General features: G+C 54.8%; 3 protein-coding genes across 3 annotated transcripts; 1 reads left to right on the top strand and 2 right to left on the bottom strand.

Moving 5' to 3' along the window:
* Window positions 1-350: 350 nt before the first annotated feature.
* Window positions 351-1,408, top strand: G647_05244 (uncharacterized protein; the record flags this gene model as incomplete). Its single annotated transcript, XM_008729575.1, has 2 exons — window positions 351-746; window positions 797-1,408. The coding sequence occupies 2 exons, from the start codon at window positions 351-353 to the stop codon at window positions 1,406-1,408; spliced, it is 1,008 nt and encodes a 335-aa protein (XP_008727797.1).
* A 1,716-nt stretch (window positions 1,409-3,124) lies between these two features.
* Window positions 3,125-5,921, bottom strand: G647_05245 (uncharacterized protein; the record flags this gene model as incomplete). The annotated part of the gene is made up of 6 exons (XM_008729576.1): window positions 3,125-4,205; window positions 4,255-5,147; window positions 5,200-5,467; window positions 5,519-5,625; window positions 5,679-5,773; window positions 5,825-5,921. The coding sequence occupies 6 exons, from the start codon at window positions 5,919-5,921 to the stop codon at window positions 3,125-3,127; spliced, it is 2,541 nt and encodes an 846-aa protein (XP_008727798.1).
* An 850-nt stretch (window positions 5,922-6,771) lies between these two features.
* Window positions 6,772-8,288, bottom strand: G647_05246 (uncharacterized protein; the record flags this gene model as incomplete). The annotated part of the gene is made up of 6 exons (XM_008729577.1): window positions 6,772-6,908; window positions 6,962-7,360; window positions 7,420-7,768; window positions 7,848-7,931; window positions 7,989-8,161; window positions 8,240-8,288. 6 exons carry the CDS (start codon window positions 8,286-8,288, stop codon window positions 6,772-6,774), a joined length of 1,191 nt encoding a protein of 396 aa, XP_008727799.1.
* Window positions 8,289-12,241: the final 3,953 nt, after the last annotated feature.

A 12,241-nucleotide genomic window follows, 5' to 3' on the forward strand; every position in this document is an offset into this window, starting at 1 on the left:
CTTGTTGGGAGTCAGCGGCCTGCTGTATGTCTATGTCGACAGAGCTGTGGTCGCGGATCGTAATGCTAGTTGCACAGGATCAGATGTGGTTATGCGGACAAAATGAAGCTGCGGAACAAATTCATGATGATCGCGGCAACACGTGATTCCTCAAAAGCAGACTAGCCCCCAACGAGAAAAGCGCCAGCCTCTTCCGCCACGGCCTCGAAAGGCTTCGTTCCTTCTCTGCCATCTTCTTCTCTTGCTTCCATGCTTGATCTCTGTCACTCAACACTCGCTTTCTGTGCGACTGTAACTGCCCCTACGCTACTATACCCCTCTGGGCTGCTCTGTGAGAAGCTGTCGACATCATGTCCGGTGCAAGGCATTGGGAACAGGACAAGGATTCGACAATCTATATCGGGAACCTCGACGAACGCGTCACTGATGCTCTAGTCTGGGAACTCTTTCTGCAAGCTGGGCGCATTGCTAATGTCCATTTGCCCAAGGACAGAGTCACCCAGTCGCATCAAGGCTATGGCTTTGTCGAGTTTAATTCAGAAGAAGATGCAGAATACGCCGCGCGAATCATGAATCAAGTGAGACTGTACGGCAAACCTATCCGAGTCAACAAAGCAAGTGCCGACAAACAAAAGTCGGTCGAGGTTGGTGCAGAGTTGTTTGTTGGCAACTTGGATCCTATGGTTGATGAGAGGATGCTGTACGACACCTTTGGCCGATTTGGCACTCTGGTAGCTGCCCCGAAGGTATGTTGTTTCTCCGAATGTCTTCGCGGAAATGTGCTAATATGGTTCAGATCGCGCGTGATGAGAACAACCTGTCCAAAGGCTATGGTTTTGTCTCTTTTGCAAACTTCGAGTCTTCAGACGATGCTATTGCCAACATGAACGGCCAGTACCTTATGAACAAGGAGGTTTCTGTGCAGTACGCCTACAAGAAGGATGGCAAAGGCGAACGACACGGCGACCAGGCCGAGAGGATGCTTGCTGCTCAGGCAAAGGCTCATGGAGTTCAACCGACGCCTGCTACAATTCCTATGGGTGGGCCTGTGTTTGGTGGCATGCCCCAAACTCCTGTACCTCCTGCTGGTTTCGGTCCTCCAAATGGAAATTATCAAGCTGTGCCTCCTCCCGCGCAAGCAAGACCACCCCCGCCACCCAGCGTACCACTAGCAGCTCCACCAAGTGGTCTTCCGGCCAGACCACCTCCAAGCCAGGCTGGTTATGGCGGACCGCAAGGCTTCATGCCACCAGGATTCAATCAAGTACCTGCAGGGTTTCCACAACCAAATGTTTTGCCAGCTGGGTTTGCCTCTCCTCCAGGGTTCGGTGGCCCACAGGCTGGTACCATACCGTCGGCGCCGGTTGTGCCCCCTGGCGGGTTCTCTGGGTACGGGATCCGTAAATAGTCGACAAACCGAGATGGACTGCCTACGGAAGATTATTCTGGCCGCCTTTCAAAGGACAAACCGGAAGACCCATGAGTGACTAAGCTGCCAGCATAGGCCCAGAGGCTACAGCCTCGATTGACTGGGTCGGCTGTCCTGATTATTATGGGATTCCCCTCTCTGCGCTTCCGTGGCTGCGCACAACCGTCTATCCGTTCCACGGCCTACCGATCTGTCACCGTACCATAGAGCAATGTGGAAGCCCGACTGCCAGCCAAGCGGCCATGGAAGGGGGAGACTCAGCAGACAGCCATAATTAGACTTCGCGGCCGCCCGCGCCTTTCGTTTCCCCCCCCTATCAACTGTGCGCTTGGTCACCAAAGATCAGCGAAACAAGTCTAGGCTTTCCCGTCACCATCTCATCTTCTCTCTCACAATACCAGTATTCAATGTCCACATCTGCTCAAGCAGCCGATCAAGAAGTTGCACGAGCTTCCAGCAAACAGTGAGCCACAGCCCGGTGGATATCGTAGCCTCCCGTGCCGGCGGCAGATTATCCACCATCAGGCGAATTTCTACACCAAGGGAAGCGCTGCATGAGCGGGCCGCGAATATGACGACAAGAACGAGGGCAAGGGAGAGGAGGCGGTTCGGCAGAAGCGCCTTCCTCGATTGCTAACCGCATCTCCACCACATTACACGTGCCGTAAACACCCACCCACCCACAGCACGACTCGCGCAGAAGAAGCCAGGAGGGCGGAGAATAAGAAGTGAAGGGAAAGAACGTTGGCTGCCACACGAAAGCATTTTAATAGAGGAACAATTGCAGCAAAGAGGCGTCCGCTCCGCACCGCACCAGCCTCACTTGCAGCAAGAAGTACGAGCAGAGTTCCGCGGGTCCCAGACGCAAATACGAAACACCCTCAACGGCCCCAGACATTGAAAAATGCCTCGCACGGCTCACAGCACGCAAGAAACGCCGCTGCGCCGTGAAGGTGCCACCGCTCTCAAGCTCCAGAACTCGCCAACAGCGTCCCCGGTAATGGGCGATGCCGTGGGAGAAAGCGCACGCGCAAGCGAGAAAAGCGAAAGATGAGTTTGAGTTGGAGGCGGTCGGGACAGGCCAGTACAGTACAGTATTCCCGTCTCAACTGAGGGGTCCCCTTCCTATCCATCATCATCATCATCATCATCATCATCATCATCATCATCATCATCATCATCATCACCAGCGTTCCCCTGCCACGATATCAGTCCCACACCGACTATGAAGGGGGAGATCAATCTGGCTGGCTGGCTAGCTAGTTCATTCCCGGGGCAGTGTGCCCACCACTTCTGTAGCATGTCGCCGAGGAAACTTTTCTTGCATGGACTCGACCTTCATAAACGTTTGTCTGCTGGGAAGTGTGTCTGTTGGTCATTGGACGTCAACCGCCGGGCGGCATCACCTTGGACTCCCTTTCCGGTCGTGATGGTGTGTTGCATAAGTGTTGATTTCCCCCCCCGTAAAGCGACATGTCGGGATATACAATAGACCAAGGCATCAACACTGAAGTAACGGCCACTCGGATGTGTTTTCCCCCTATACCTTGAGGACTTCTTGTCGCAGCAAATTGGCAGATTACATTGGCGGAAACAAACTGGCCACAAATTCCGGTCAAGGAGCAATTCTCGTGGATGTGATGTACAATATGGCAATCTGGTGGTTGCACCATCTTCCTCCCACTCAGCCCAACTCTATTCAATCCCGTCCAGTCCATCTCGATCCTCTCCATGCACCGCTGTCCCGCCGTTGATCTCTCCTCGCCCTTCATTGACGTTGGCATGTTCATCCTTCATCATCTCCTCCTTGACCTCTGGCTCGGGAATCGGCCTCGCCAACTCCTCCCTCACCCAGCTCTCCTCTACCGCGCCCTTGCGCTGAAACACCCTCGCCCACCGTCCACCCCAATTTCTCAGAAGAGCTTCATCCTCCGCGCGTAGAGCGTCAGAGCTTTCGATCATCCCATCTTGGTTGCCATCGCGAATACTTCCAACCGCGTCTTCGATGGTCGCGAAGAGAGATTTCATGCCCTCCAGCTCGGTAGTCAGTGTCGATTGCAGTTCGTTCTTTTGCTCCTCAGTGAGCCCTGGAGTGCGGATTGCAGCGACGAGACTTCGCACCCGACCTGCAACTTTGCCAGTCGTATTGTTGACGAGTTCATAACACCATGTCGTCGCAAGGAGCCTACCGCGATCGACATGGTCAATCAATGCCCACTCAATCACACTCGGCGGTGTCAGGATCTGGTAGTTGAGGAGTTTGTCGATCAAGATGACGCCGACGCCACGCTGATCGCGCCAGTAGTCCATGACCGAGGTGATGATTTGTTTTCTGCACGCCGAGCTCGACGCGCTGAATGCCAGAAGCCGGTCCTTACAGCGTTCGGTACAAGCAAGAGCATGGGACAGTGATTTCGATCCAACCCAGCAGATCGAAGTCATGAACGCGTCGACTGAGGCGAGAGCGGGGTCTGGGAGCCCTTGACTTGCAGCATCTTGCTCAATCTTCTGCAGGATCGGGGTAAATTCGTCGTGTGTTGCTTTCCGCCGGATCAGCTGTGCAATTTCCTGTGCTTCGGCTGAAAACGGCGTCGACTCTTCGTGGTATTTGAAGTCAGGCGTGTCTTTCTCTTTGGCTTCTGAGATGAGCGCTTGATACGGTTCCGGGAGAGTGCCCTTGATCCTCTTTGAGAAGCTCAGTCTGATTTCCTTCTCTAGAGCATCGATCATGAAGGCCTTTTTGGGGTGGACGTCCGGTAGGGCCACGTCATCAACCCTGCCATGTCAGTAGTAGGTCAAGCAAAGAGTAGAGTTAGTCAACTTACCATTCAGTCCACTTCCAGGTAAAGCCGAAGTTGCTCAGGTGGTGGGCAAACCAGTCCAAAAAGCGTTGCGAAAGCTCCATGTCCATCCTGTCCAAGTTACGGTACAGGTAGCGAATTGCTCGACCCAAGCTAGGCGCAACTGCAGCAGGAGCAAGCTTGCAAGCTTCAGTCAGTACGGCGTGATAGTAGACCAGCTTGTGTTCGGGAGCAGGTAGTTTCAGTAGTTGAGCAAAGGCAGCATCGACGATGACGTCCTCGGGTTTCCAGGTAGCTTTGTCCCCAGCAACCTCCCGAAGCTTGTCGAAAGGAGTTGCTCGCTTCACGAAGGTATCCGGGGCAAAGTAACAGTCCACATCGATCAGAAACTTGGCAGCGACTGCTCGATTGAAGTGGAGGACATTGATGGTGTCGGCCAATGCATCTCGGATGAGCAATGCAGCTGGATCCGAGGACGCAGGGACCGTCTCAATGTCTTGTTCGGCGTACACAGAAGAGTATGTTTCGGGGAACAGGGATCGAGGGCCAATCTGTACCGTCTCCGGAACCGTGATCTGAGGGAACGGCTGTTTTTGCGCTGCCTCCAGGGGATCTTCCTCCTCGCCAGATCGGTTCTTCTTCCAAGGGCGCGGTAGGCAGGCCAATTCCCATGAATTTTGGGCCTCCTCTTGCATGTGTCTCTGCAGTAGAGCGAGGGCGCTCTCCGAGCCGGCAGGTGCCCCAGGTTCGGGGCTCGGGAAGGGATCGACCAGTGCCTCGAGTGGGTGGGCGGTCGAGGCAATAATATCCGTCTTCTCGAGGAGAGCGGAGGCCTGGCTTTCGAATCCTGTTGCTGAGGACGCCATGGTATACGGAATGGTCAACAGGATGATTTTGACCAGCTCAAGGCCAAGGGACTGCGCCAGAGTTAGACAAGAATTCCGCGGTGAATCATCGAGCACAACGTACGTCTTCAGACGACTTCATCTGTAGGTCGGCCGCACGCGAGAAGAGCTCGTCAAGAACGGGAAAGACACCATCTCCGTGGAACATGCCCTGCAGGCAGCCCAAAAGGCGCAGGTAGAGCTTGACTTCGCGCCATTGCCCTAAGTTCAGGTATTTTTGCAGCGCTCCTCCGATTCGGGCGAGGACCTCCGGTGTAAATTCTGGTTTCAGGGCATTTGCAAGCAAGATGATGCCGGCAACGAACGGAATCTTGAGCGGTTGTTCGATAGTACTATCATCGGTCAGATCCAGGCACATGTGAGGCCACTTGAGCGACTCTTACAGCTGCACGGCCAAATCCAGGAAGCCCGAGGTGACATCGGTGTCAAAGTAGTTATCCGCCAACGTCTTTGCGATGGTTGCGACGTCTTCTTCGGGCCGTCGAATTGGCTATGAGTGAATTAGCCGCGAAGCTGGGCCAAAGAGGATCTCGCCCATCTTACACTCTCTGCGATCGACAGAACTTGCTTGCGAAGGGTGGTAGCGAGTGGTTCCTCGTAGCGGCGCCGCTGCGGGCGGCGATCCTCAAAGTCATCGTCTGCGACATGATTAACAGCTCGCCATCAGCCTCCCTGGCAAGCAGACTTACTTCGATATCTTCTCTTGCGATTGTTGAAGTGACTGCCGCCGCCGCCACCACCACCACCTCCCCCTCCGCCTCGTCGACGACGATCGTAGTCAGCCATGGTCAAGACACGAGCACGCAAGATCAGTGGGCGGGTCAAGGATCGGTCAGGGTTAAAGGCGCAGGACAGGACAATTGGCGCATGGAAGTCCGTCTACGGCAACGCGTTTGGAGAAGTGACTTAGAAACCTGTCAGTCGCGAATCACCAGCCTTGGCATCTTTCCTCCGCATGATTCCACTAATGCGTCGAGGGCGTCACCGGCGACTGAGTTGATCTGGAACCATCGCACGTGGTAAGGAGAGTTACAAGTCTATCCTGTCGTCTCTGTGAAAGCAAATTGAGCGCAAGATGAGGACCACATCACGCCCACGGGTTCCTGTGGTCCGACCGTCTAAAGGTGCTGCCCCGTGTCTCTGGAGCGGCAGGCAGTAGCAATGTACGCACAGCTTGCACGCTGTCTGTTGCATATTCTGAGCACAAATGCCAGTTTCCCAAGTCATCTGAGCCTCCAAGCTCATTCCATCCACCCATTGCAGCTCGTAGCGCAGTAGCTCGGACATGAAATGACGGGCCTGACGGCGAAGCACCATTTTCCCTTCCAGACCATTCAAGGTCGATTTTTTGTGAACCGCTCCGCTCCATCATCAGTCCTCGTTTTGTGGTCATCAGGCACCAAACCTCCCGCCGAGCCCGCTTTGCTGACCTGCATGCAAAACCTGTCGCTTTTCGTGACAGATACCTCTGTGCCCATGCTAATCCATCTAGACATATGATGATTGGGATGTAGCTGTAGGAATTTCTCCTCGCATGTTGCGTTGACCCCAAAGCCACATGCATGCAGTGATGGACATATCAACGCACAAAATCCCTCGCGGCGTCACTTCGTTACAGTTCCGGCATTGCCTTGAATCAATCAAGCCGTGCCATCATCTCGTCCTTCGTAAGGGGTGTGAAGTTGTCCAGGTCAAGTCCTCGCGCAGCGAGTAGCGGTCGTGCGTGGGGCGGAACAAGCTTGTTGTTGAGGTGAGTCGCAATCGAAAGCTCTACTCATCTCGTTAGCCCTTACGTAATCAGGACACAGGATCACGCCTGTACGAACCATGTCTAGAGAAGTCGAAGAGAGCTGGGAGCTCACGAGAAGCACCACCAGCATGGCGCGAGTCAGGAAGGCGAGTGTTGGGATCTCTCAACTCATCAAAGAAGGGCTGGCACATTGCGTCAATTGCAGACAGCCGCTGAGTCGGAGTGTATTCCAACAGGGCCGAAATCAGCTCAATCGCGTCTGGGGACGCTTTTCTGAACACCTTGTTGAACGGGTGGGGTTTGATCTGGGGGAATTTGTGCTCCATGTAGTTCGGATTCATCGTTCGGATTTGATCTCTGGTCGGCGTACCGAGCACTTTGATGATCTCGACAAGCTGATCAATGCCCGACTCTCCAGGGAAGAGAGGTTGACCTAACATCAACTCGGCCATGACACAGCCAGTTGACCAGACATCTGTCCCGTGTTAGCGCCTGGATCCAGCATATTCCCAGAGCATTAGAATGTGTCCATACCAATCTTGGTGGTGTAGTTTGTAGCACCAAAGATCAATTCCGGGGCGCGGTAGTATCGGGAGCAGATGTAAGAGACATTTGGCTCATTCTCAACCAGGATCTTTGCACTTCCAAAGTCGCACAGCTTGAGAACCCCGGTCGCCGGGTCGAGCAGCAGGTTCTGTGGCTTGATGTCTCGATGACAGATCCCTTGCGAGTGAATGTAGGCCAGCGACCGGAACAGCTGGTAGATGTAGAGCTTGACTTCGAGGATAGGCATGGTCGTCTTCATCTTGTTGAAGTATCGAGAGGCCCGATAAACTGTCTCCGGGACATACTCGAGCACGAGGTTGAGGTAGACTTCATCCTTCTAAAGGGTAGACACAGTTAGCATCGCACATTTGTGGATGGGGTGCGACAGTATTGTCGACCGCCGTGACGGTTCTTACCCGCTCGCCGTTGGAGTAATAGAAAGCCTTCAACTCGACGATATTGGGGTGCCGGACAATGCGCATGATCTGCAACTCACGATTCTGAAGACAGTCAGTGTCTTGTGAACGACGAGAATGAAACGTGTACAGGGTGTATACCTTGAATCGCTTGTCCTGGAGAACACGCTTGATTGCGGCGTCCTCTCCGCTAGGCGACAGCTTTGTCTGGAAAACGACGCCGAAGGAGCCATTGCCGACAATCTTGCACTGAGTGTATTGCATCTCTCTTGTCTCTCCAGTGAGGCCATCCTGCACCTTCTCGCGCACCACCTCTGCAAGCCTCTGTCAGCGCACGTGCTCGAAGAAGACTGGTTGTCTCATGGTTCGGTCAGAGGCTGGTGAGAACATACCACCCATGCGCAAGCCAGAGAAAACTCCGCCAGGCCTATTTTGCGACATCGTCGATTGCTAAGGATGTTTGGGATCCACTTTGGCGACGGTGTGGTGAGCAGAAGACAGCTAAAACTGTCCCGGGGAAGATGTAAGGGAGCGGCAGAGAAGGAGGGTGTGCAAGCAAGGAACGACGGCGAACACCTTCAGTGGGAGTGTGTCAAGATGGCAACGTCCACGGAGGTGGACGATGGCAAGACTCGAGAGGCAGAGATGGTCGAGGACGACGAGGACGAAGGACGGGTATGCAGTTACAGGTGAGGAGCAGGAAGGTTGGGTTGGGTTGGCGGATGAAGCGCTAATTTCCCCACTTTGCGCAGGTGAGGCTTTCGAAATGAGGTGTGGACTCTCGCGCCTATGATGAAACCGGGGTTCTGGAGTTGCCAGTAGATCAGCGAGCCGAGACGGGAAGGAAACCGTAGGATAATCAGAGGGTAGAAGAAGGGGCAGTTGAGGTAAGGATGAGAAGTCGTGTTTCTGGAGGACGATAGGATTCAGACGGCGAGTTCGAGGAGTAGGTGAGGCAGGAAAGAGGAAACAAAGATGAAGAGTGGTTGAGATTGAGGTTTTGAAGGCTTGGTAATTTTCCCGCCCTGACGATTCACTTTGGGCTCACTCTGAGATGGAGGTTTTGGGGAGAGAGGAAAGTGCAGCGCAGCGGCGCCAGTAATAACGCGGATAATAATGGTTAGGCTCAAGTCACCTGTGGTTTGCGACTGAGGTCGCCGTAGCCGTCTGGATTATTGCTATGGGAAGCTTAGCGCATCTAACTTAAGGTGCCTATGCAGGCGCTGCGCCGTAGACACCCAAAGGGGCAGAAATCAGCCGAGGGGCGTGGATTGATGGTACAGGGCAGGCATAAGTGACAGTGACCTGCACCTCAACATCCAGACGTGCCCTATCATTATTTACAAGTCTTCCTCTGCGCACACAAGCTGTGGCAGATGAGGTCTTTTGCTGCAGCAGGTCATTTGCACACCCGGTCGCCGACTGTGAGCGCCCTCTTCTGTACACCTCGACGGCCGCGCCGGGCATCCAGGTGCCGCATCTCGAGACACGACGAAGAATCAGGAGCCAGTGAGAACGAGAGCCGAATCTGGGTGAGCTGGGGAGGGAGCAGGCGAGAACCAGGGCAACGCATGGAGACTGCTGGAGAGCCGTGAGTCCGTGACAATCAGTCGAGGCATAAGAAAGAGGTTGCAGGTCAGATGATGCCCATCAATCCCTTGCCGCTGATGTAGTGCATCATGGGCTCCATCATGCTGGCTCCATCTCGTCTCTGCGTGCTGAGTGGAAGGCCACTCAACTTGCACAAATCGCCTGTTAGGCTCGCCTGGAAAGTAGCCAGACCCACCGGCTCCCCTCCTGCAGCCTCTAACTCACAGTAACAAACTTGGTCCCCATGCCCCTCCATGAAGCTTCACGCTCGCATCTGCAAACAAGAGGTAGGCCTTTACGAACAACCAGATCCCCCGGTTTGCGAGAGGAGACCGGCCAGAAAGAGTGGTACCCTGTAGCTCCTCTCCCCTTGGTCCTCATCGTAATTTCCTGGTGTCGAGTCGCCATGAGCCATGAAGGCGTCTTGCGGGAAATGCCCCTTTCCACGTGCGCAACAGTGTCTGATCGGCCCCAAATATCCAATGACGATCAAACCGAAGGCGTCGGCCGCGACCTGCCAGTCTCACCTGCTGCCTGCGCCCGTGCTCTGCCTGTCCCTGCGACCAATCTTCATGGTGTCACAACATGTTTTCATATCAAATTGAGAGCGATGTGAATCCTAGCTCTGCATCGTTCAACACGCGTTCTTCCTGCCACGCTGCCAGATCCGCCTGGTGGCCCACACATGACAAGCACGATTCATGGATATGACCGCAAGCTCCGGAGGGGGCGTAGGGCGCCAGTCTGACCGCAAAATATGGGCGCACAGGGCACGGTTGACGAACTTATGCAATACGGCTTGGCTCGCGCCAGCCCAAGTCGAGTTTAACTAGTTGTGTGATCAAACGTCATTCAGCATGTGTTTAGAGCGTCTCGGAACTTTAAAGCCTCGAGCCTGCAGCAACGCGATGCCTGGAACACATGTTACGGCGAGGAGGAATCGTCGTCCCCAGCGGAAGGTCCCAGTATGAACCTGCGCTGATGTCGGTACCCAGAACTCAAAAGACCGTACCAGGCGGGCACGAATGGCCGCCATCCGCGAGTGGGTTACTGAGACGGGTGTCGCTGCGTACCTCCAGGCACAGGCATCTGGAGCTGGCCACGAGCACTGGCGGCGGCACCACATACTGTGTTGGACGTACTCGTGACCGTCTGAGGGAGTCGCGGCACCTTCAGCTGCAGAAGAACATCAGCACGCTGAGGTCCGAGCCTTGCCACCGTCATACTCGCCCGAGCGAGGCAAGCTCAAGCTCAAACTCACACCCACTGTCCTGTAAGTTGACAGGGACAGCTGCCGCCCGCCGATTTCTGCGAAGCACGAGACTGTTGAAGAGCGGCGCGCGTTCCGGATTCGGGTGTCCGGGCTGACCCAGGAGTGCCAGGCCAGCCACCACCAAGCCATCCACTCGCATGCACAGCCCGCCCTTGCTTCATGTGCTAACGGCAGAGACGGAAAGGTCTGTGTTGCACATGATCCATCTTGTCGATCTCGCATCCGGCCAGACTAATCATGGCCCGTCAGAACAAGTACTCGTACCTCGTACTGGGTACAGGCTCCCTGTAGTTAATTACCACAAGATGATGTGCATAAAGAACAGCCGTGTCAATGCCCAAGTGTCTTGTTGCAACATCGATCAGATCTCCGTCCCGACATTCAGCTGTTCATGAGATGTGAACTTGAGCCTGAGCTGCCCATCGTGCCAGCATGTACCCTGCGTTTTGGCACCCGGGCTCGCCTCATCTTGACGAAATGTCGGTCCGCCTAGACTCCCTTCGGGCCCCGCACAAGGTCGCAATGAACCTCGTGTACTCGTATGTGGTGGGCCTGTTCGGAAGATGGAGAGTGTCCAGTACAGTAGTTCCCTCAGAAGCGAAGTCCCTGACGGCCTTGCCAGCCTGAGTGGGCCGCCACACAAAGGTTCTACCTTCCCTCTACTGCCTGCGAGGCTGTCATCTGTAACAAACTTCTTGCAATAAATGGATCTTCCAGGAACAGAGTTCACATCTCGAAACACGCCACCTAGAATACATGGACTGGACGTCGCAAGTCATCTGCAGTGCTTCACGTTGCCCAATGAGCAGCAACCCCCCTGCTAAACCCCCCCAAACACCAGCGCAGCCCCTTTGCGCCGAACCCAGGTTGCAGAAAAATCTATTGAAAAGAAGTCCCAACAATCACGGCAGGTGTTGATCAGACCGCAGTTGGGACAGGCAGCCCTTTCTGCTCCGTATTGCCCTGGCTAGCGTGCCCATGCAAGAGCACCTTTCTGGACGAGTGAGAGATGTGCCCAGCCAGACATGGCTCTTCCTCATGCAATCAATCTGAGAGCATTGTGGCCGTCAAACCAATAAGAGCAGGCCACTGCTGCCCTCCAGAAAACAAGCACGGCCTCGTCTTGTTGCAAAGCATGGCTGACGGGCACCTATGGCGACGGCCCGTCTTCCCAACCGACCCAGACACAGTCGCCTCACCTGTCAGTCGATGCAGTGATCGATATTTTCGGATATGTGTCTTCCTGTCAGTGTTCTGCAATGCCGCGTTGGCGAGTTCCGCTGGCGAGATGACCCTTGCCCACCACTGGCCCTGCCACCGCCGCCCCCAATGGGTTCGGCCACCTCTTTTCCCTGCATCCCAAGGCTGTCCGATGAACCTTATGGCTTCATGCGATGGGGGGACAAATAGGGACGGACAACAAAGACCGACTCCAAGCAAAGAATCAGGCTGTCCCTGACATGTGATTCAAGCTAACCTAACCCATCATGTGTACGCAGCGACGAGGGCTATCTACCACCCCCGTCGAACT

This window comes from Cladophialophora carrionii (assembly GCF_000365165.1).
Source record: "Cladophialophora carrionii CBS 160.54 unplaced genomic scaffold supercont1.4, whole genome shotgun sequence".
NCBI classification, from domain to species: Eukaryota; Fungi; Ascomycota; class Eurotiomycetes; order Chaetothyriales; family Herpotrichiellaceae; genus Cladophialophora; species Cladophialophora carrionii.